At 39.3% G+C, this 25,462-nt stretch overlaps 1 protein-coding gene across 1 annotated transcript in view; it reads left to right on the top strand.

Annotated features, from left to right (window-relative positions):
* AGMO (alkylglycerol monooxygenase) overlaps positions 1-15,563 on the top strand; it is a 277,979-nt gene extending 262,416 nt beyond the window's left edge. Inside the window, exon 13 of the mRNA XM_077809367.1 lies at positions 15,335-15,563. Within this exon, the coding sequence (XP_077665493.1) occupies positions 15,335-15,415 (81 nt within the window). The 3' untranslated portion in view covers positions 15,416-15,563. The remainder of the gene's footprint in view (positions 1-15,334) is intronic.
* Positions 15,564-25,462: the final 9,899 nt, after the last annotated feature.

The raw sequence follows: 25,462 nt of genomic DNA on the forward strand, positions 1-25,462 counted from the left end.
GGACACATAGGATGAAAAGAGAGATTGGGACAGTAGGCCCTGACCACTGGGCCTGCTGATCAAACTGACAGTCCCTCTACACAATCTAGAACTGTTTGAAAACCTGATTTGATTAGCCATATGAAAGACAATAAACAAATCCTTGTTAGTTTTGAAGTTTCTTTCTCTCTCTAAACATATACACACACATATAATTTGTAATTCATCCAACATTATAGAGTTGAATCGAGGTACCCAGAGAGTCTTCAGGTTGTTTCATTTGAAGGAACCAACCAACCATTGTATCCACAGGTGAGGCCTAATCCAAAGGCAACTGGATCCAAAGGAAGTACTTCAGTTAACTTTAAAGACCTATGCCAAATATCTGTGCAAGAATAAATCATTATTTTGTATAATTCATTACGGGACTGTGACTATTCCTTCTGTGGGAGGAGCATCTTATCAAGATCCTTCCTGCTCAATTTTGCACCCTTTGCAAGGGCCTCTCACAGTCACAGCCTCCCTTCTTGGGGAAGTGCAGGAAAGACTCCCATTGACTTCAGTGGGATCATGATTAATCCCATAATAAGACATAAAAAATGAAGAATTCAAATCCATAGTGCTGTAGCTCAAAATCTTGTGTATAATCTCTTAAAACATGTACAAGTTAATGTGTACATTTAACTAATAAAAAAATCACTTTCACTAATAAACCAAAACAATGTATTAACTACCATTTGTGCCCAACCTTTTCTATGGTACTTCTTTATCTTCATCGTCCGTTCTTCCTGAATTTACATATATATCATGGTAACCTATGACATCCCCCTCTCAGATTTATAACCTCATGATTTTTTCTTACTTCGTGAAGTGAGACGGAAGCTGTTTCTGTTTTACAAATATGTCCCATGCTATTTTTTCAAACCATCCTGCCTGTCCTTTATTCCAAAATGATTTTCCTCTAGTCCTTACAATATCTGTAACAAATCCCTTCAGAGATGAACCACTCTTGTCCATCAATAACTGAGAATAATTCCCTTAGCAATCAGTAGAGAACACAGATGTCATGCTCTGAGCTGACTGTAATACTCTCTCTCAGGTTTGATCATCATCTCATCGCTATGCTACCCCTATTATTGCTATATAAGTCTTATATAATATTACCTTGCTGTCAAGCCATTTTACCATCTGGACATCATTTGGTTTCTGACACAATATTTACTCCTATGTATTTGTGACTACAGTGAAGCAAGAATAGATAGTTGGACCCTTTTCATTTTTAAGTGGCTGGGGTCTGATCCTGTATCCTTTAGGTCAGTACTTCCATAGACTTCAGTGGGTCCTCATGTCAGTAAGGCCTACAATATCAGGCCCTACTTTATAAATATACTGTTTTTGTCAGAGATGGATGTATATCCTTATTGCCCCCCAAGTCGATGATATGCATGATACCACTGTGATGCTTTGGGGAACTTGGGTGTTGGCGTTCACTGTTTGTTACTTGCAAGGCAAGGTTTGGACTGGAAGAGTCCTGAAGAGTTTGCTGGCAGAACAGACAAGCTGATGTATCAAGGAGCAGACACACATCTTAGCAGAAGCAAAAATCTCATTTGCTGACGCTGAGAGGGGTAACACAGAAACTCCATAATTCTGGGAACCTCAGCAGATTGTCACAACAAAATTCATTTTCCAAGTTTTCTTTGTGCTTCAAGATTTAAATATGCAGGCTTTCAGGAAAAAAGTAATGTTCTAAAACTTCTAAAAATATGCTTTGGCTGACATACATGTATAACTGCAGAAGGTCCCCACACTGATACTGCAGAAAAGACTTTGAAATAAGTGTAGCTTTAAAAGACTTACTGATCTGATAAGATTTAGTAGAGGGGCAGCTAGGAGATAAAAGGAATTAATACTGGAGAATATTTTTAAATAAATGAAACTAGAGAGACATAATACTATGCCTGTTAATGAGATGTCAGCAAAACCATTTTGAAGCTTAATAAATGAATACTGGTTATAGATGAAAATTGTGGCATGCTAATTTAAACTTGAAGAAGAAAGATTTGGGGCCTTATTCTCATTTACACTAGGCTGCCTTATGCCATAGGCCTCTTTACACTGTGAGAGTGGTGTAGAGGAGCCTTAGTGTAAATGAAATGTTAGGTCTTAATTTAAGCACATTCTGTTTTCACAATGCAGAAACACGAAACACCAAACTAACACACCACAGTCACCTCTTGCTTCCCTACCATTGGTCTAACAGCAACATGATTAGCCCCTTTGCCTCCTCTAGATCTTTGCCTATTTCAATTAAAATCACTACAAGCTCCATCCCTACATCCTTTCCCTCGCAAAAAATGTACCCTTCCCAGCGCAGAATCACTCACCCATAAGGGTTCTGTCCTGAGTGACAGCAGCCTTTCCCGATGTTCCATTCCTACAGTAACAATTGTGTGCTTCATCTACTTGGTTTCTTCTATCTTTGAGGGTGTGGTGCCAGGCTGCATAGCTCAGTTGAGCCAAATTGGCCCCAGTTCTGTTCCTCACATTTGGCTGTCCTTGTGGTCTAGAAATGACCACTCTAGGTATGACCACAATAGCTGGAAAACTTCCCTGGACAGCCCCCAGAGTAGACCATCCAGACAGATTCCCAGAGGACATCTGCAAGGAAGTCATCAAAATTGTGATTCTGGCAGCTGAATCTTGACAAGGCTCTAGGGATTGGGTACCAGCTTGGGAAAGCAGCAGCAAAGTTCTCAGTGCAAGTACCCTGGTATCCTTTTCCAGCTGTGGAGTCAGATGTGGAGAAGGTGTCTCTCTCTTGGTCATGGTTGGCAGTAGCAGGCGTTTCATTGCACAGCATATTTGAACAAAACGTCTTGATGAGCTGTGGGGAAGGAAGGAAGAAACCTACAAACTGCTCCATGGCTGTTTAAATAGCCAGTTGCAGGTCTCCAAGGAGACAGCATGAGGCATCTTGCCTGGAGGGTGCCTTGTCTAGCTTATATTTGACACATTTCAACACTATCCAGCAGTCTCACAGTATCCAATACCCAGGAGGGAGCACCATGGGATTTTAGCTCCTCAGGAGGAGGAAGAATCCCTTCCCTTGAAAAGGAATCTTTTGGTCCCTTCCCTATGGCCCCAGTGCTTCAGCCTGTGCAATGGGAGAGCTGAGATCAAACATCCCTTTCATTAATCAGTGTTGTTACAGTAAGCAATGACTGCTCGGTGTGGCACACTGTCCCCCTCTAGTGATAGCTAGGCCAAATAGAGATTGCTGAGCCTGCTACAGTTTGACTAATAGAGAGGTGTCTTTTAGCTCAGCCAGTAGCAGCTCATGCATTAAGAGCAAAAGGTCTTATGTTTGATCCTCGCTGCCGATGACCTACCCTGGGGAATTGGTTTTATATTATTTTACATTTTCTGTTGCACCGCTGGTGCAGAATCACATCATCTTGCTTTGCAATTAATTCTTCTGGAAGCACTACACATGAAGGGCCTGAATCAGTGCATTCTGATGGTGCTGATAATACTCAGCACTTTCATGGAGCTTTTTGTACTCAAAGCATTTTTCAAGAATTAACTAGCCCTCACAGTATGCCCTGTGAGTTGGTAGATAGGTGTTTTCTCCATTTTACCTATGGGGAAACATTTCAGGATGGCAGCCAGGTGCAATTGTTAGCCAGTGCAGTGGAGGAGCAGTTTTTAAAAAATCTTTAAGGTGAGTTGCAAGCTTAAGTGCGTGCTAGAGTCCTGCTTTTCTCAAATGTTGCCCTACAGCATATGTCTTTTCAGCTAGGGTGATCTCTGTTGGTTCACAAATTGATATACCAATCTGAAATCAATTCATTTTCATTATTCACATTCCATCCTGCTATATGCATATCAAATATAACTATAAGCAGTCAGATCTTGGCTGACCTTTCATGAATTATCAAATTGCTTAAATTTGTTTAATTAAACCCAATCTTGAAAATACTTTAGATGTCAAATAACACTATTTGGGGAGGGGGGAATTAAAAGTGTGTGGAGGAAAGTTAGAATAAGATTACCTCATAACATTGTAAATTGTCCAGATCAGGGATTCTGCTGATATTCATGTCTTGTACAGCTCTCATCCGATTCTCATCTCTTAATAAATAAATGAGAATAATAACCAAGTAAGTGCAGTAAAATATAACCGCCAAATTCATAGCTGGTGTAACTCCATTGAAATCAATGATGTAGCTAGTGCTGTAAAATATAATGGGCCAGATTAATAGCTGGTGTATCTATCAGTGTGCCTTCATTGTCTTCAGTGAGCTAGATTAGGAATAAAGGCTCAACATTTCAAATTCAAATGCACATTTTGACCTTCATCATGCAATTTAACATAAGAAACTAATCTTCTCTATGCAAAGTGGATAAGATATATATGTAAACTGTTTCTTTATAAGTTCAAGATCTTTTCCAGTAATATGTACTATCATTTTTCTTGGAATAACCTCAGCTTTCATAATGAAGGGCTTTATCCTGGTCATTAAATTTCTGCTTGAGATGGGGAGTGTTAGGGCATGCTCACACTTTTTTTTCTTTTTTCTTTTTAATAGTTGAAAGACAGGAAAAATTCTTTTGAATGTTTTCAATGTTTATGTAATCAGTACCCGTGTTGCCAAAGCATACTTAAAACAGCTGGATGCCTGCTGCTTTCCTCCCCCTTTGTTGGAACTGCCGCCAGAACAGGTAGTCAAAAACGGAAAGTAGGGAAAAATTCAGGCATCTGTGCTCTCTCTCAGGAAAACAGCTGTGGCTTCCATAGGAAGCACTCATTTTTTCCCATCAGCCAAGACTCTGGATACCCTTGGGTCCTCTTTTGGCATGGCTAGCCAAGTAGGATGCAGTTTATGGCTTAGAACTTATGAGAGAAACCATTTGGGCAGTCCCATCCCTGGCAGAATGCTGAGAGAAATTCTCCAAGCTGCAAGCCACATGTGAGCCTCTGACCTCTTACTAGCACACCATGGGAGAGGTTAATAATTGTTGAGACTTCAAGCATCCCTTTGACATACAAATAAAACAATACCAAGTAACCTTTCCAAGGCATAAGAATATTCCAGATATAGTGTCCTTTCAAATCTAGGATTCAATTTAGAAAAAAATCTTGCAATAGGAAAGATGATATATTTCTCCAAAAATAGAACCTGGATTTTTTTTTAAGCTTTTCTGCGATCATTAATGATATAGTGGTGTGTAACTTTTTTAAACTCAAAATTAATCATGAGATACCAACAGATTCTCACACCATTCTTAGGTCTTGCATGGTGTAGTACAGATACATGAGAGTGGTATTCTTAAACGGCTGGAATAAGGTAAGGAATACATAAGATCAGCTTGCTGGTAAGGATGTGACTCATTGATCATGTAATTAGAAACTGTATTATAATATACTGGTATGGGAAAATTGATAATGAAAAGCCGGTTAGAAATTATTTATATGAAGCTCCTCATAGAATGGGTTAAATGTAGAGAGCCAGATCTATCTATCTTAGGTACATCGATGCTATCCATTACTGTAGTATCTGAGAACCTTACCATCTTCAATGTATTTATCCTCACAACAACACCTCCGTGAAGTAAGGAAGTGCTGCTATCCCCATTCTACAGATGAGGAACTGAGGCAGAGAGAGATTAAGGCTATGTTTACACTTGAGCAGAGGATGTGATTCCCAGCTCGAGTAGACATAGTCACTCTCATCAAACTAGCATGCGAACAATAGAAATTTAGCCACGTTAGCATGAGCAGCAGTGGTGCAGGCTAGCCACCTGGAGCACAAACCCATCTGTACCCTCTGAGTATGTACTCAGTGTAGCTAGCTGGGCTACCGCATGCCACAGCTCAGACTACCACAGCAAACCTACTATTTTTAGCAAGCTAGTTTAATGAGAGGTAGGGAAGGTATGGCTATGGGAGCTGGGAATCACACATACACCCCCAGCTCAAAGCTCAACGCATAGACGTAATATAAGTGACTTGCCCAAGGTCACACACAAAGTCCATGGCAGAACAGAAAATTGAACCTAGGTCTAAGTTAACCTAAGTCAACTCCCAGAGTACCACTTGAAGGGGATTCTCCTTGCCTGGCATAATCTGGGGGTGGTAGATAGCTGTCTGCTCACCACCCCACTCCCTTCTTACTGGTGTAGAGTACATGTCAGAGGCATGACAAGGGTGGGGCTGAAACACACTGTAGCTGCTCTAACTTTTGACAGGGGCTGGTTCAGCCTTGTCCATCCCCGGGGGAAAGAGAAAAGATAGATTAGAGCCAGTTTTGTCTCCCCATCTCAGCTGTGCCAAATACATCTGAGGATTGACACCAGAGAGCCTTGCCCAAAGCACTCACAAAGGCTGGCTACAGCAACCAAATCCAAATAATCACTATGAGGTGTTGTCTAGGGTAAACATTCTCATTTCTCTAGACAGACTCATGAACAAGCTGACCCCAGGGGCCAGTTGTTGGAGTTGAGGACTTCCTTTCAGACTATGTCTACTAGCATTTGTAGTGTGGACATTTCCTATACCGATGGAAGGAGTTTTTACATCAATGTAGTTAATCCACCTCTCCGAGGCAGTAGCTAGGTCAATGGAAGAATGCTTTTGTTGACCTAGTTGCATCTACACTAGGGGTTAGGTCAACCTAACTAAGGTGCTTTTGGCACAAAATTTTTCACAGCCCTGAGCGACATAGGTAGGTGATCTAATTTCTGAGTGTTGATCAGGTCTCAGTTGCAAAGCAGCTGATCAAAAGAAGCATTAGTAGCTTTGCCCATCTGAATGTAGTATGCTCAATATTGAGAACAAGGGTGTGATCAAGAAGAGGTGACTTCTGGTCTGAGAAGTTTCCCAAATGAGAATTACAAGGGCCATGACAGGACATGAGAACAAACAACATGCTGAGAGTAGGACAGAAAGAGAGACCAAAAGCCAGAAAGGGAGCTGCTTTTCCAACAGCAGGGCTGGAGTAATCCAAACACATTTTCTCTGCCTTGGAACTAAAAAATACTCACAATTTACTGTTCTTGGCCTTGCAAGGGGTTTGGCCCTCAGGCTGGGATGTATCTTGTCTGTCTAAAATGTGGATGTGTATCTTCTATGGCAAAATTTTCCCTTTAGAGCATCAATGAATATTAGCATATTCCTCTTCCCTTCAACTGTCCAAAAGGCTTTTTGTGCAATGTAGACCACTTTGACTAATCTCCTTTTTTCAATGAAATGCTTAACTTCTTCCTGTGGCCTTTTGGATTTAAGGACAATTATGGTTTCACATGAACTTCTCTCCTGGCTTGGTTTCCCTCAATCTCATTCACTGTGCTGAAACTCCCTTCAATTTGTCATTCAATTGCTTTATCCCTTTCTTCACATTCTATCCCTAGGTCACATTTTGTCTTAGTCACTGTAGCCAGCTCTTTTCTACCATTTCTCTTTGACATATGCAGCAGAGTTTTACTGTCAGAGATCTAATGTCTCAGAGCAATTATCTGGGGTTGGGAACTCTTTTCCCCCAGGAATAACCTTGTTTTGGGACTTGAGGGACTTTGGGACTTTCCTCATCAGGGTAATTAAGTGAGTAGAGATCTTTTGCTTTGTAGGCATCGGATCATTCTCCCTCCTTTCCCCGTTATCTCCCACACAGACACCATTCCAAATAGCTAGTTCTTGGTCTTGTTCACTAGCTTTACTTTGGGCTTCTATCTCATGTACTGTCACAACGGCACCACTCTGAAATGACAATACATTTACATAAATATTATTATTGCTAACACTGCAACCTTTCATTGTGAGGTTGAACACTGTTACATCGTTCTCTTTTCTAATGGTCCTCTTCTTAATATATTATTAGGGAAATATTGTACTAGCTGGAAAGAGAAACAAGGGGATTTATTTACTCCTAGGTCTTTAGCTGTTGCTCATAAATATTAAGTATTCGGAGAGTAGAACCCAATCCAGAATTCTGTAATTTTAGAAGTTCAGTCATTTTACTGGAGTATGCTATCTGCAAGTCATTTCATTGTATGAGTTATATGATGTGATCATTGCAACAATAGGTATATGGATTGGTTCATCCTTGGTGCCAATCCATTTAAGCGAATTTGTCCCATCATTCCAATAAAAGTTCATTCTCCAGAAAAGAATGATTAAGAAATATAGTATCTAAACCTTTTTTAAACCCATAAACCTTACTGGCCAATAGCCCTAACTCTGTCCCTGGCAATGTACATGTTCAGCACTTCTTGTATATAGTATTGCACAAAAAACAGTTCTGAACGTGATTAACGATCAAAACTCTGCAATAAACTATTGACTAAACTAAAATTAATTCCACGTGTCTTCATTTAAGGTGAAAAAACTGCTCTTCATACATAATTTTGTTAATATTTTATGAAATGACATAGTTCTTCTCAGGTGTGTCTGATTTACCCTCTCTCTTGTGTTGGAGTTATAAGTGATGCAGTGATGTGTATATAATTATTCTTCAGCTGCTGACAGGCATAAAAGTAAATGACATGTTACATCTCAATGAGCGCATTTCCTGTAAAAATATTTAAGAAAATAAACTACACAGCCTTTGTAGTCAAAATGGAATGGGACCATTTCAAGTATTACATTTCTGCAATGAACAGCTTCTAATAAAACTTTCAATCTCACTTGGCCTGTTAATGTACAGCAGATTAAACCAGTATGTTTACTCATGGAGACATTTTAAGGTTTTGCCTACTTGGCTTCTATGAAAGCTTTATATTTTAATTTTACAATATTTTAAATCAAGTCAGATTTGTGAGAACTACTGGCAGTCATCCATTCCTGTTGCTTCTTAATCTTAGAATTTTAAGTGAAACTGAAAAATAGAAGATTTAAAACAGAAATGAGATATGACATTCTGCCTTTGCTACCTTTTCTGAGCTGTGATCATAGATAGAAACCCCATACGTTTCTCAGACTTGCTTACCAGTAATGGTTTGTTAGTATATTAAAAGCACGCATTCAGTACTTTTCATCTTCAATGAGCATGAACTAGTTTATGTTCCCAACAATCCTATGTGATGAATCTGCTAAGCAGTAATAGGTCAGTTGAGGGCAGTAAGATGAATTTGTGAATAGTGAATCTGCTGCTGCTGCTGCTCATCTTTTCTGCCCACTACGGATTTAGTGCCAGTAAAGGATGATCCAGTGGCAGCAGGTGAAAAATGTATGTTCTTGCCAACTCTTGTGATTTTTATTGCAAGCCTCTTGATGTTTGGTGTTTTCTCTTAAAGCCTCAGCTCCGGGAGTCATGTGGCTACATCAGAATCTCTACTTTCATTTAAAAAAAATAAATTTCTAGCCCTCATGGCTATGGAGGCAAACTGGAAAATGTAAACAGTTCAAAAACAAGAAGGTGAATAAAATGACACCCCCCCCCCCAAAAAAAAATGAATGAAGAATAAACATGATTTTTAAACTACTCTCCTGATTTTTTGGAGCTTTCTCATCATTTTTGAAAGCTTGGAGTTGGTCATGCTATGGGATCCACCAGGTGTTAGGGCATGGTTCACAAAGCAGGCTATCAGGGACTGTGGCAGGGCAAAGACTGCGGTAGTACACCATTCCAGTAAAGGTACAGTAAATCATATATATTTCTCTTGTATAGACAGGAAATTTTAGACAGACCATTCCAGTGCGTTAGCAAGGTCACGGAGTATATTTTTGCAGTACACTTTTTACCTGCCTGTTAAAATAAGGGATCAAAGCTGGTCCAGTGGGAGTTTTGCCAGTGACTACAATCAGAGCAGGATCTCTGGTTAGTTTGTTTACCAGAATTAAACCTTCAGAAAGATGAGATGAATATAAAATGAGACAACTTTGTGATATAACTGAGTTATAGAGTACTGTCTAAAGTTACAGGTTGGGCTCCACCCTGTTTTTCTAGAAAAGAAGATAGTAGCAAGGCCTGATAGAAAAAAATTCCATGATAATACTGTGATCCAAGATGAAATGCTTGTGGGTGGATGAATCCACTTGTGTGTGTTGCTGGGATTTGTAAGTTTTTATGATGGCTGACAATTTACAGCTACAAAAGATATTGGGTTCTTGGAATGAATTAGCACAACCATAAAGCATAAGCTTGGACCATCTACTGAAGTTATTTTTAATAAGTTTTATGAATGTGTAAGCAGAAAGTTTTATTTTGTTGGGTTATTTTTGTTTTGTTTTGTTTTTTTTAAACAGGAAACTGCCTCAGAGAAAGTCAGATATTATTTGGGTTTGGAAAAAGGAAGTTTATCTCCCAACATCAATTTAATTATTCAATTAATCCAACATATTTTAAAGTTGAATTAGGAATGTATGGAGTGGAGTAAGGACACTTACGGGAGGGAATAATCTAAATATATATTGCAATACAATATTTTCAGGCAATCTTCAGACTGAACAACAACAAAAACAAGATGCAGAGAGTTGTTTGTTTCATTTGTTAGCAGAGTAGAGTGCTGATGCAATCTCCAGCTTGCATTAACTCACGTTTCATTATTCCTTCAATACAAGATAAAAGTATAAATCTCAGAGTCCCTTGGAGATAGTATTAATAGCAGAACAGTGGTGGCAAAGCTTTCTGTTCCAGCTTACAGGTACAATCAGAGGATCAGCAATAGAAGTCAGAGCTTTTGAGGGACGTGTCAGTGCAATAATTTGAGGGGGAATGGCCTTTCCTCTACGAATAAACTGTGTCAGTCAAAAATAAGAAAATGAGTTTTCTTCATTCCAAATTGGTAGATATCTTTGGCAGACTTTAAGTGGGGATTGTGTTCATGCAAAAACATCCTAACCTCGATTTTGTATCTAGAGACTCTTTTGAGAGGCACAGTAGCCTTGTATTTGAAGCACTGGCTTGACATGCAGGAGATACAGATTCAGTTGCCAGCTCTGCCACAGACCTGGGGTGAGTCTGGAATGAGGGCGAGTCACGTAGTCTCCCAGTCCTGCCTCTGTAAAATGGGCATACTAACATTTCCTGTGCTCTTTGAGGCACAGGAACTCTGCAGGGCTATGTGTACAGTGGCTAGCACAAGAGGTTCAGATCTTAGCTGCGGCCTTTTGAGGCTACTGTACGACTCTTTAGTAAACAAGGAGAGTTTAAAGCACTCCAACATAGTTGAGAAAAGGTCTACATAGCATTTTCCTCTTACTTTTTCATCACTTGTTAGGAATTAAATGTAAAGCTAATGAGCTATGCTCTATAGCAAGAAGCCACTCCAGGAGTAAACTACTGGTGATCATCTCAGTTGGTTGAAGAGATATAGCTTTCAACCTTGTGCATCACAACACATCCAAGGCATGCACTAATAGCCTGCTAGTGCACATGCTATCAATGCTTATTGCTATATTATGAACGGCTTGGAGTGTTGAGAAGTGATTTAAGCAGGACCTAACTAGTTAGCAAAAGGAAGAGAAAGGCCTGGTCTACATTTAATATTTAGATTGACATAACTATGTCGCTCAGGGTGTGAAAAAAATCACACCCATGTACTGTAGCTAGGTCAACCTAACCCTCCATGTAGACACGGCTAGCTCAATGGAGGAATCGACCAAGCTCCCACTGTGTAGGGAGATGGATTACCTACAGCGACAGAAAAACCCTTTCCATTGCTGTAGGGAACCTCTACACTACGGCACCACAGCAGCATAATTACAGTGGCATAGCTGTGTAGTGTAGAGGTTCCCTACAGCAATGGAAAGGAAACAACTGCCCATAGTGTAGACAAGGCCTGAGTCAACAAATTACTTAAGCCCAAGTCTCAGCTCTTCAGGGCGCCAAGTATTCCTGTGAGCTGCCTTAGTTCTCATTGAAATCAGTGGGTGCTGAAGGTACTTAGCGCTATGCTAATCAACCCCCATGCTCTAGAAATGCCCAGTCTGTATGAGTTATACTGTCTTTCTAAGAATTGCATGGGGAAATACAACTTTAATACAAATCGAAGTGCCACTTTAAACTGAATGCATGGTCTACCCAAAAAAAAAAAAAGGCAAAAGAAACTTCTACTTCCTTTCCCACCCCATACACTTCCAAACCCCGTAGCCAGCACACAGCCTGAGAAATCGGACTGGGCATTGGGGAGATGAAGAGTTAGGGTGGAAGGAATTCCCCTCCTCCTCCCCCAGTTGGTCTACAGGCACTATTATAGCTTTTTAGCCACAGCAGTGTCTGAGGCCTCTACACTCCACCTCCACATGGGAAATGGCTGCTCGATCTGCACTGTTGCTGATCTACTAGTACTGTGTTGCTTTTCTGCTGCCCAGCCCCAAAAGAGCACACAGGAAGCGCAGACCTATGCCCATTCTTTCCAAATCCTGACTTCCAGCAGAGCTGCAGTAGGTCTCCTGCCTAGATGCATCTCTTTTCTCTCTTCTAGCTAACTCTGCCCCCTCCAACTGATTTATATGTAAAAGCAGGAAGATCACTGTAAAACTAGTGTTCAGTGCTAGTATCACAACCAATAAGCTCATGTATTTGAGGAATCTGGAGTGCTGTGCCCAAACACTATCTTATCAATGTGGAACACTGTTGTACCACCACTTAAGTGTTTATTCGAAAGTTTACACTCATGATTATCAGCAACTGGCCCCCTTCAAAAAGATGCTAACAATGGCTTTATTACTAGTGTAGACAGAACAAAGCCATTTTCAACATCTTGGCAGAAAGCATTTTTGAGACCCGTTAGAAGCAAATCTCAAGGACTCTTTCTTTAATGACTTTTCGAAAACTTTTATCTTGTCTACTGCAGCTGTTAAACCATTGCCAGCACCAGCTCAAGGGGAACCTAATGCTGATAACTGTCTTCAGCATCAAGTCAATCGCCTAATGTGGATAGGGCATTAGTATCATACCAAACCTACCTGTGCAGGTGCAGTGAAGATTCTTTTAGCACTAAGCAATGAAATATTTACTGAGAGCATATGCTGTGATTCTAGACATAGACCTAATCCAGAACGAAATAGTATACGATCTAGCAATTGTAAAACAAGTATGATGCACATCTTCAGACACAGACTATGCAGCACCAGTGTGATCAAATGCTAAAAAGGAAATAAAAACCCTATGGAGGATATGAGACTACAGTTATCCCACCCAAAAACGCCAAACTCCACCTTTTATAGATTGACTGGATCCCTGCAAAAACATAATTAATGCTAACTAATCCTGGAAATGCATATCAGAAACATTGCTGCATATGGGACTGTGGTTTTAAAACCGTTCTGGTAAGAGGTCTTGGAGAGACATAATATATACTGGGTTTTTATTTTTTATTTTTGTTACTATTGTTCTGATTCAGCTGCCATGCAAACCACATCTATTTATGTTAAATAAGTTTTCCTCATTCATCAGTGTAAACCAGAGGCAATATGATGGACTATTTAAAGCATCAGTTGTCAGCAACAAACTTATAGTACAAAAAGGGAAACTTGACTTCCGCTAAGAATTTTAGAACAGTTTACAATCTTGCAAATTTAAGCCCTAATCCTGCATTGAGATTTAACAGGAGCATCCCAAGATTTCATGTCTACTAAGAGCCCAAATTTGCAATGCCCTTGTCAATGTCCTTATCTGCATGAATAGTTCTATTTAGACTAATGTGGACAATTTAAATGAGAGAGTTTGTATGAAAAGAACCTAATGAAAATATGGACGTGTTTGAAAGAGTGTGCTCCCCTTCCATCAGTATAAATAACAGATATGAAGTTTGATTTCTTAGTTATCTGGGTAATAATACTACTGCAGTCACTGGTAGCAACTGCTAAAATTAAGATTGTAAAACAGTTTCCATTATAAATCTGTTTTCACTGGCTACAGCATTCTGAAAAATGTATGTTTTGGGCTAAAATGTTCCATGCACGATTGCTGACCACAGTACATTTTTTTATTTAAGTCTGAGGGTGAAACTGTCAGCTCTTCTGGGAGAGGGGGAAAAAAGTGCTTTCCCACTGTTTTAAAAAAACCCAAAAAACTAACCATGCTTTTTTTTTTTTTTTCCCAACCATTTTTGTTATAGTCTAGTTTACTTTGAAAATTGACATGTAAATAATTTTTAGTGAGGGGCAAGGAATAAAGAGTCTGGACAGGGAATGGCAATTTCCAGGTGATTAGTCTGAAAAGTATATATTGAGTTTATACAGCAGAAAATGTCAGTAAGCTGCAAGGTAGGCACTACGTGGGAGGCACACTATGCATGCCTGAGCAGTTTAGGAAGTGTGCATTTTCCACAATGTGTTCAAAGGTAGCAGTCGGGTACATTTACGCTCTGTCCTGCTGTCCACACCCTTTAATCTCCCCAAACTTTCTCGTGTTATTTTAGTGTAATCACTAGATCACACAATCTGTTCAAATTTCTCAGGCTCTGTTGCACAGAATGTACTGGAGGATCCAGAGAAAATTAAAGTCTATGACCACGCAGCGGGCTTCTGCTCAGTTCCTCCTGTGGTTGGCTCAGCTGGCTTTAGGTCAGCTTTGTGGCAGTGGAGCAGCACAGAACTGTTGTGATGCAAGGTTGGATGTGGCCCATTTATATTCTCTGCGGTTTTTTCCCACTGGCGCAGCCTTATAGTTTCATGAATGCAGTACTTTGCATTTAATATTAGCAACCCTGAATTTAGTAGGCATTGAATCAATATTTTTTGTAGAACTCTGAAGCCAAACTAATTCTGCAGAGTGTGATTTGTCATTCTGGATATAACAGCTATAATTTGAAATAGTCCCCCACCAGCATACATTGCATTCTTTAACAAACTCACAATAAAGAGTTTAATTTAAAAAAAGAGAAGGAGAAGGAACTGCATCACCCCATTTAAAAAATACACCCATGATTTTTTTTTCCAACTTATAATAGTAATAACAATCTCAGCTGAGGACATTTCCTGGGGCTTAATGGCCCGTGGCTGTACTTCAGGTGATCATCATCTACCAGCCGGTCATTAATCCCCTAGAAATGCCCTGTTCCTCAGTCATTGTTGCTTAAATATGTTTCTTCTCTAAATAAAATACTTCTATATTTAATGGATCTTCCAGGGATAGATGTGTTCTTTCAGTGGTAGGGACTGAAAGAAGTTTAGTAAAATGTCAAGGAAGTGCAAACTATGAGAAGGGGAGAAAAACTCTTTCCGTTAAATTCCTAAAGCCTGTAGACTCCAACATCTATTCTTCATAATTTAACAATATGCCTGGAATTCTTATATTGATGTGTCTCTTGGGAGAGTTCTGCTTTTTATCCATTTACCATAATTACTATATAATTTTTAATTAAGAAAGCTTCTCTAATGTTTTTCACTCTGTTCTTTATATTGTAGGTTTTATTTTCACTCTGCATTGCATTCTGGGGAGTACAAATTATGAAGCAACTGATCTCCAATACAGCAAAACATCAGTGAATTATGGAAAGAGCCCTTGGGAATATGCTTCAAAGTTGCTTGAAATAAGTTGACGGTGCCTCTTTCTGAAATGCAAGCATTTCACACAGGCTAGGTAGGAATCATGATGTTTTATGAAGGTTTGAAAGATGTATTAAAAATGGTCATGTGGTTTTATTTGATCTTTTAAATATTGATTCTCCTGCCTACCCAAGTTAAATTTAAGATCCCTATATTATTTTCTTGTGCTTTCACAGCACTTTTTTTTACATTCAAGGGATCACAATATTCTTAAAAAGCATGTAAAAATAATAGCATTTTTCAATCACTTTATTAGTATGTAACCATATGTGGAAAGCATTCTTCACAATAGCAATAATTAAAATCATATTTGTTGCAACCTGGTAGTCTCCATAGAGACTAAATCTAAAAGAATGTGAATGTAAATTTTTCCATAATGATTGAATTACAGTAGAATCTCAGCGCCATGCCCAATTGTGTGTTCATAACATACAACTACATAAGGATGAGTAATTGAGACAGGAAAATGATTTAAAACAACATGATACAATAACTGATTTGTATTAATTGAAATGTTTTCAATTAACTAGATGATATATCATATGTGTTGTATAATGCAGGCTTGCAGCTTAGGTTAATTTGTTTAAGGAGTACACCCACATTTACCAAGAACTTTAGGACTGACCTCACCAATACTGACACAAGCGAGTTGTTCCATTGACTAAAGTAACTCCTGTCACAAAGCATTTGCAGGATCAGGTTGTTAATTTCTAGTTGCCCTGACCCCCACCCCCACCCCCAGACACACACATATCAAAGTGATCCTAAGGGAGATGGATCTATTGTTCTGTGTGAGGTGCTATTTTAATTATTTCTAGTGATATAGGAAAACCGGGGGAGGCTCCTAAAAGCAAGATTAGCAAAAATAGAGGAGATGGGTTGTTCTTCTTTCCTTATGCTTTTCCAACTTTTAGTTGTTCCAAGACTAAAAAAAGAAAATACTCAAAATCAAGAAGCTAAAAAACTTTAGGTTGCCGTGCAAACTTCAAACGGGTGAAAATACCTGGATTAAAATGTATTTGTATTGGTTTTTTGTTTTTTCATTTTTCTCTACAGTACTAAGATGTAGTAATAGAGAGCTCAGATGTGCATAAATATCCTGGTTTTAGTCAACCCACAGTTTTAGACTTTAGCTGTAGCAGAGAATTGATGCCAGCATTTACAAGTTGGATGCCTCCACCTGGCCACCTAACTCTATATTTAAATAAAATGGGTTTGATTTTCAGTGGAGTTGAGCATCAGGCCTATTTTTACCCAAAATGTTCAGTCAACTAGAAAGACAAATTGCTTGTGCCTTTCACCTGGGGCTATGCTGAATCCCTAAAATATGTTTAATTGGGAAAACAGGTGTCAGTTTGAATAGAGATGAGTCTAAGACCTTTCATAAAGTGTGGGAATGTTTGGATCCAGGGTTTTGATTCAGACCAAGATGAACAAATTGTTCCTTGGGAATGTTAGAAGTATTCAGATTAAAAGTATTGGGTTTAAATCCTTAAACATAAATTTACTCATACATTGGTAGAATTCTAATCTCTGATTAAGAGATTAGATAAATGAAATCAAATATTTCTAACTCAGATTGTGGAAATGTGATCTAGTAGTTAAAACACAGGCATAGTAGCCAACAAATCTAGGTTTTATTCCCAGTTTGTGACCTTGGCCATGTAACTTATTCACTCTGTGCCTCAGTTTTCCCATCTTTGAAATGGAGATAAAAGTACCTACCTCACAAGAGTGTTGCGAGTTTGATTTAAATGATGTGGGTAGGTACCATGGAGATAAGTGTGCTATATTATTGCTAAATGTCACACATTTTACATTGAAATGTATTCACCCATCAGTAGCAATCTTTGAAAGCTCCATAAACAGAATAATCTCACTGGGGTATCTCCAGAAGGAAAGGAAAAAATGGCTGATTGAGCTAAAACTCCGCAGGTTCCTATAATGTTGGTTGCAGCCGATCTTCAAGTTCCCATGTTTCTGAATGCATTGTGTGCACTAGAAATTTGTATTTGATATGTGTAATATTGAAATAGTCAAATGACTGTTTTAATCTGATTATAATTTATTAAATTAATTTTAAAATTACCATAACCAGTGTCATTTATTTATATGTTGTAGTGAAAAGAACATGATTTCTAAAGTAAGCATAGGTTAAGACTTTGGACTGTCAAATTATTTCACATTTAACATGAAAATCTTCAGAATTCACAGGGAGTATCCAAAAATAAATTCAGTAATGCAAAGAAAAGGAAGTCAGAAATATAAAAAGGTGAAGTAATTTATGATGGAATACCAGGGCTGGATTCTGTGCTGTGCCTCCTGGATAACTCATCCTACGTGGAGGGGCAGAGGTGGTTTTATGCAAAATACTCCAGCCATTGCCTACACCACCCCTTCCAACTTGCAGCCATTCTCAGAGCATGTCCAAATACTGGAGTCTGTGAGGTGTGGTTGCTATAGGGCTGCCGGCTCTAAATCACCAGAATCGGGCCCCTACTTCCTATATAACCCTGAGTTTGAGAGTTGAGGTCAAATTATTAGATGTCTACATTCTCCCATTCCTCTTTAAATTGCAGTGTGCTGTAGTTATTTGGAAACATTTCAATATTCTTTTATTACTCTTTAATTTCAGTATACACATTTGCAAGTGAATTTTCTTAAGTTATGGACTAATAGCACTGAGCAGAAGAAGACCCATTCAGAGGCTGAAAATGAATCAGCCAGCCAGGGAAAACCACTCTCACACATTAGCAAGGCAGACAATAGCTTTGCATGGTCACATAATACCTTGTTAGCCGTCAGATAAGGGGACATGATCACCTTGTCATAAGGTCTCTGTTTCTAGGAGGCTTCAGAGTCAGTGTGGGCCAGTGAATTGAACGGAATTAATTGATTAAATTAATTGAATTAATTAAATGTTAACTGCAAACACTGCCTTGTGCTAATAGATGAAACAAGCAGTGCTCACTTATATTTTGGTTCTCCTTCTCTCTTTCTCCCCTACCTCCCTGCTTTTCTTTTTTAAAGGGCCCATTGCTCCTTTTCTTGGCATTCTCCATATGCTTTTTATTTGAACAGTTGTCTGGAAACAGCTGATATCAGATGAATTCTAGGAGGGCATCTAGTGAGAAAAATACTATTGCAGACCTTATAGAATTTTTATGGGTAACTCTTTTTCATAAAATGCCACCACCTCATGTCCCCGACAACTCAAATGTTCTGCATGCAGAGTCGCTTTGGGCTCCCCCTGCTATTATTTCTTTTCCTTCTGTCTAGGAGATAAGTCATTCTGGTGGACAATATTTTAGACTCCACTGGGATCTGGGCAGAGCTGTACAGGGGTGTTAATAGCTGCCCTTTGACTGGTTCTTTGTTCTATAGACCATGACAGAGCCAGTCAAAGCTGTTGGGTGTTCTCAGCAGATCCACGGGCTCTGTGTGTCCCCCATTTTCCCTTTCAGGTTTTACAATTTACCCTAAAATCAATAGGGTTCTGCCACTGATGTCTAGAATATTTCCTGAAATTTTGGAATGGATCAGATGTGGTGTTCCAGAGTTATCCTGTTACATACCAACTAACACAGAAATCTATCAAGTTTAGTGTAGGGCCTCGCTTTGCCTGCGCAATCACTCATAGACTTTAAGGTCAGAAGGGACTATCATGATCATCTCGTCTCACCTCCTGCACATTACAGGCCACAGAGCCTGTAATAGACCCATAACCTCTGAAGTCCTCAACTCATGATTTAAAGACTTCAGGTTACAGAGAATCCACCATTTACTTTAATCTGTGTTCTCCACTCATTTTTTACTCCCTCGTGTTAAAGGGTCAGATTCTATTCCCAGGCTGGTTACTTTTTGCTACTCAGGTGGTGCAAAGGAGCCCGTCTGGCCGTAGCTGGCCAGGTGAGAATCCTCCCAGCAAAGGTGAAACACTAGGTTGTAAACAATTTTGCCAATTCTTGCAGTTTTGTCCTGAGTCTTGCTATGTTTTTCTTAAAGCTTCATCTCTTAGAGTCATGTGATTACATCAGAATCTCAGCACTCTTTTTATATTTTAAACAAGTTTCTAGCCTTCTAGGTTGCAGAAAAAAGCCTGAAAACATGAACAGTAAAATATCAAAAGTGAGAAGGTAAATAGAGTCAAACTTTTTTTTTAATCTCATACTTGTTAAGTCAATTTGAGGTCTGCCTCCTGATTTTTAAACACTTTGGGTTGATAATATTGGGTGTAACACTGTGAGAGCTGTCTCCTGTTCCTACCATCCTCCTTTGCCCAGCGTTGAGGGATGTGTCACAGATTGGAGGGGGGCAGAGGCATAGTACAGTTGGCATATAGCCCTGATCCACAGATGGCATGTCGTCCCTTTTGGCCTGGGGCTGGCACAAACTGGCCCACAGAACTGTTTCAGCCAACCAGTACCCCTGCACCGAGCAGATCTCAGCACAGGAGAGAATCTGAGCCATAATATGCTGTATTATCTGTTATATCACGTCTTTATGTCTGGCACTTTCTGCTCATCTGGATGCCTAGAATGCTTCTGCATTCTAAGTTTCTACATGGGAAGCAGGTGTACAAACATTGACAATTAAACTGCAGATGTAAAGCTGAAATAAGACATCTTGTATAGTGGATCGACACTTCTATTTTAAAGTCAGGGCCAATGGAAAGCTTGGCTCAGACTTTTGTCATCTTTGCCCCAACTATGGAAAACAGCAGAAAAATGTGGAAACATTGACTAAGTATGATCTGCTGAGTGTCCTTGTGTTTATGGTTTGGGCATTGAAAAATCATACAAAATTAATCCTCTTTTTTCCTACCTCTTGCTATTTTTAAATACTTCCTTCTCTATTCCTTCTTGTCTTCTCATTTCTCTGTCTCTCTCTATCCATTTATGTGTATTGTGTGTGTATATTTACATATTTCTGTAAAATATACTGGTCCTCTTCTTGCCTGTTATGATTTCCCATGTGTGGAAGGAAATAAATGAGGACATGTGTTTCATATCCACATATGTTATATTTTGTATGTATGTTACATATGTGAGCTTACTACAATAATAAAGATGGCCCCTTTCATAATAGTGCATATAAGTCTAGATATACTTATATGTCCAATATTCAAAACACAGAGTAAGCTACTTGTAGTGTTCACATATGTTGCATACATTTTCGCTTCACATGTGCCTGCCTGTTTTCATCTTATGATTCCTCCTTTATTTCCATCTCAGCATTACAGCACTGTCCCTTTTCCTATTCATCCTCTCCTTCTCCCTTCTCTGTTCCCTCTGTTTTCTCTATGCCTCAGGATGTACTGCTACAGATTTCACATGCAACCTTTGAACATGCGGAATTAGTGCAGGGAAGGCAGGCAACCCAGTAGCAATAATGTCTGATTAAAAGGAAGAAGAAAATCGTGGAGCATTTCAACACTATCGAATTTGTGATTTTATTATGACTTAGATTTTTCCAAAGTCCTTGAATGTGAGCACTTTATCAGCACATAAATTGCAATTTCAAAAATGTTTGCCAAAAATGGAAAAAACTATATAAAGACAGTTAAAGTTTGATTTTCAGATTCAAGAACTGTCTGTTAGCATATTGCATGTGATCATGTTTCTCTCTGGCATGGAGGATAAGAGCCCTGCCCTTTGGAGATAGTGAATTAACTTTAGCTCAAGTAATAGGAGCTCATGGTTTTAGTGTTGCGGGTGCTGGGTTCTCTGTCCACTCTTGACTGGGGTCTGTATTTATGTGGCCACGGACTCATTACAGCTATTCATTCTAAAGGAACAAATTTGTTTCACTTCTGATTGTACCCACAATGGGGGAAAGTGGTTTTTGTGATGGGATGTTATGCAGAGCAGCAGCTTAGATGTTTCTTAAAGCTCTTAATTTTGGAAAACAAGTTCACCAAGTCTTGTGCCTTTTTTCTACCCACCATTGTAAAATGGCTTGCTCAGTGGTGTCTGAATGAAGGACTGAAAGATGATGAGGTGTGGGTGGGAGAATCGGAAGTAGTATTTTTGAGGTGCTGGGTGTGAGGATGACTGAAACTAGGTTGGGTTTTTCCTGCATCTCCTTTTAATTAAGCGTGTGGTCTTAACTTGAGTTAAGAACTTCAGATTGGTGCACAGAGAAGGGGAAATATATCGAGGCCCTGCCTATCTAATCAATGTACACTGGGGAGTCTTGACAATTATTTACTGTTTCTACCAATATTCCCAGTGGATGGATAAGTAGTTTTCAAACTGGGACTAGCTTTCAGAATGGCAAAAATGAAGTGGCACCACTGTACCACTGGCATCCAATGAAGTGAGCTGTAGCTCACAAAAGCTTATGCTCAAATAAATTGGTTAGTCTCTAAGGTGCCACCAGTACTCCTTTTCTTTTGGCATTTCTAATAAACCTATCAACATAGTAACTAGGCAGCAGGTGACCACTAGCAGAGCTAATCTTTCCTCACATCTTGCCCTCAAGGGAAAAAGCCCACCAGGTGTTGAGGGCCAGCAGAAGGTCTAGGGACCACTTGTCCCACTCAAGCCCTATTTTGAGTACTTAAGTGATGCAGAGCCTTTGTGCAGGCCCTCTGCATAGGGATGCATTTCACCCAAAGAGAACAAGAACTGAATCCTGGCTCGCCCTTGGTGAGGTGAATAAGGGAGGTCAGAGGGTTAATTGGACCATCTCCATCCTTCCTATCTTTGCACACTCATGGAGGAGCAGACAGAATCTTCATCATAGCATACAAAGATTTTATTATTTGCATGCATATGTTCTTAACAATAAAGAACAATGGAGTAAATATAACAGTCTCTTGTATAGAAGCAGAATTGTTTCTCAACAGTGGATTTTTAAAAACTTTGTTGCAAGAGGCTTTCTATCTGTGCAAATAATTAGGAACTAGATAAGGTGCCAGCATATGATGCCGAAGAATGCATATCTAGTTTTGGATTTTGTAGGTCCAATAAAATTTCTTGTGCGCTGCAAATTGCTTCCTCACTGCAGCTCTTTATGTCAGCTGTTCATATTTTCCATGAAGAGTTATGAGGTCTTTAAGAACCAGCCTGAGACATTGCCCATGCAAATGCACGAAATGGTTTAGTTGATGGGCTTAAATGTTGCTGATTTTTTTGCTATCATTCTAAACAGCCTATAAAAAATGAAATTTCAAGTCTTCTCCCCCACATTTCCACACATGGCAACTGGAAGGTGGGGTTTGGAAGCATGAAGAGACAGGGGATTTTTGCATAGTGTGGGAAAAACAGCTGCATAGCGTGCAGCAGACCACCAGCAGTGCATTAGGGGAGAGAGGATCATCTGGAGGAAAGGAGTAGGAGGATGACAACTACATGAGGAGGACTGGGAGTAGCAGAGAAAGGCACAAAAGTGAATAGCATAAACTCCAGTTTACCTTTTTACTGGACATCTAGGCTACTTCTACACTACGCACCTTTTAGTGACACAGCCGTGCCGCTAAAAGGTGCACAGTGTAGCCGCTCCTTGTTGGCAGGAGAGAGTTCTCTTGCTAACAAAATTAATCCACCCCCAACGAGAGACAGTAGCTTTGTCGGCACTTTTCGTTGGTAAAACTTTTGTCATTCAGGGGGTATTTTTTTCAGACCCGTGAACAACAAAACTTGTATCAACAAAAGTGTAGTGTATACAAAGCTTTTATCTTCAAACTAAAGGTAGCATTAGCATAGGAAAGCAATGTAAAAAGAGCAGGCACTGCAGGAAGAATAGCACTTGAGCAAATTGCTCATATCAGATAAGACTTGCGGTCATTAAAGATCCCCTGGTGCTTTTTCATCAGCACACAACTATTTAACCCTGGTGCTCTTTCCAAATCTGGGTTAGGAGCATTCTCTCTCTTAAATTGTCCATGCAATTTCAGCTTGATATGTTGTGAGGGTTTTTTTTTTTTTATTCCTTGACCTTAATTATTATCACGTTGCTGTGCATGTTTAAAAATCTGCCATGTTCCACCACACAGCTGGCTGTATTTCATTGATGAGTGGATATATACTGCATATTCTGCAAAACAAGAAAATGGCTTTTCTGGTATATTACATGGATTTTCCACTTTTATTCAAGTCAAGGAAATGAAATGTGCTGGTGGCTTCGGGGAGTCTACGAGTACTTGCAATGCAATTCCTTATGCTCCTGCCAGACTCTGCTCTACTGGGTTTGTAAACATGTTACTGACAATATGCTGGGGCCTCCACAGCACTGGCCGTTATGGCTGAGGATGAGCATTACCTAGCAAATTTCTCCAGGCCCTTTCCCAGCACTGCCAGCATGAGTATTACTAAATGTGCTTCAAACATTGCCAGGTAGCCTAGTAGGAGAAATACAATAGTGCTGTACATTTATTTTGATGAGTTTTCAGATGCACAGAAACAACAAAAATATAGAGTAGGATTTTTATATTTTACAGTATTTTGTAAATATATACAACCAGACGTACTGTGTGATATAGCAGCCATTAAGATGTTAATCTTTGCCAATTATAACTCCACAGTTATTAGAGGTGTTTTTTAGTCTAAATCAAGGGCAAATTGTGGTAATAGCCAGTACCACTGTATAGTAATAGCAAATGTAGACCACTGTATTCTTGATTAAATATTCAAAAGAGTAACACAATATACCAAATTCAATCCTACAGCCTGTACTCGGTCATAATTGCCAAAAATATAGGTCACTATCTTTATGGTTTTTTCCTGGTGATTTTCTGGAAAAGAAAGTTGTGTAGTGATCTAAATAAGCAGCAGGATATTCACTACTAAATAGTCTACCTTAGGATCTGCTTTTCTGCTAAGGGGATCTCAGAACCACAAAAACATCAGTGCCTACATCTCTGTATGGTTAAAGAAGTTAAATCAGAGCCCTGATATGGGGACCAGTAGATACACCACTGCAGTTTGTCAAAATCTAATATGTAGAATTTTGATTACCCACATATATTAGGTTGTGGCCAAGAAACCAGCGTCTTGTGGAGAACAAAATTATTATATATGACTCATGAAAAACAAAAGAGAAAGCTCATCGTTCCATTCCCAGAGCTGATCCCAGTGTTGCATGACCTCAGGTTCCATGTCTAAGAACTAGAATTAAGTTTATTCTCTTAATTCTATATATATAATAATTTTGTTCTCCGCAAGACACTGATTTCTTGCCCACTATATGTGGGTAATCAAAATTCTATATATATTCTGACAAACTGCACACAGTAGGTAATAGCACTAAGTGTCTTTCTTCTTGCTGTCTACCCTCTGATTATGAAGGGAAAGGGGAAATGAGCCATAAAGGCGGGGAAATGTGTTCTCAAGTCATGTTTCCTGCCACACAATTTGATTATTTAGAGAAATATGTTGAATGTTATATTTACAGCCTGAAGTCCTATCAGCTGTTTCTTTTTCAGCTTGTTATAGTTGTGACAACTGTGGTCCTTCAATGTTGTGCCCCTGCACCAATGTAATACAGATGGAAGCATAGAGCAGGTAGAATTCCATTCTGTATGTGACTTTTACAGTGCTGCAGAAAGTGATCGTCTGTGTGTTGTCGGCTGGTGGGAGCACACTGTTCCTGATGCTTTATTACTTGTGTTGTTGTAAGGTTGGGTACCATTCTCACATCTTTTGTGGAGAAATTACACAAATGTGATAATCAGCCAGATCACAGGATCCTCCTGCTAGATGTGGGGCATCTGTATAAGAGCTCCATCAAGGGATTAGTTCAGCTGTGCTGTGCAATTTCAACAATGAAAGAGATGCTTTGTGCAAAGCATCTACTATGCAACTGAAAGAGGTCACCCAAGCAAACTGTTTGTTATGTTGTCCTTCACTCAAGGACAGGATGCCTGCTTTTCTCTCATAGATTGAATACAAAAGAGAATTCTCAAAGATAAAGCTCCTATTGGCAGCAACATATCAGAGATGATTGATGGGAAAGAAAAGAGAAGCTCCTTCTTTGAAGTTAGGT

This window comes from Eretmochelys imbricata, chromosome 2 (genome assembly GCF_965152235.1).
Source record: "Eretmochelys imbricata isolate rEreImb1 chromosome 2, rEreImb1.hap1, whole genome shotgun sequence".
Lineage (NCBI taxonomy): Eukaryota > Metazoa > Chordata > Testudines > Cheloniidae > Eretmochelys > Eretmochelys imbricata.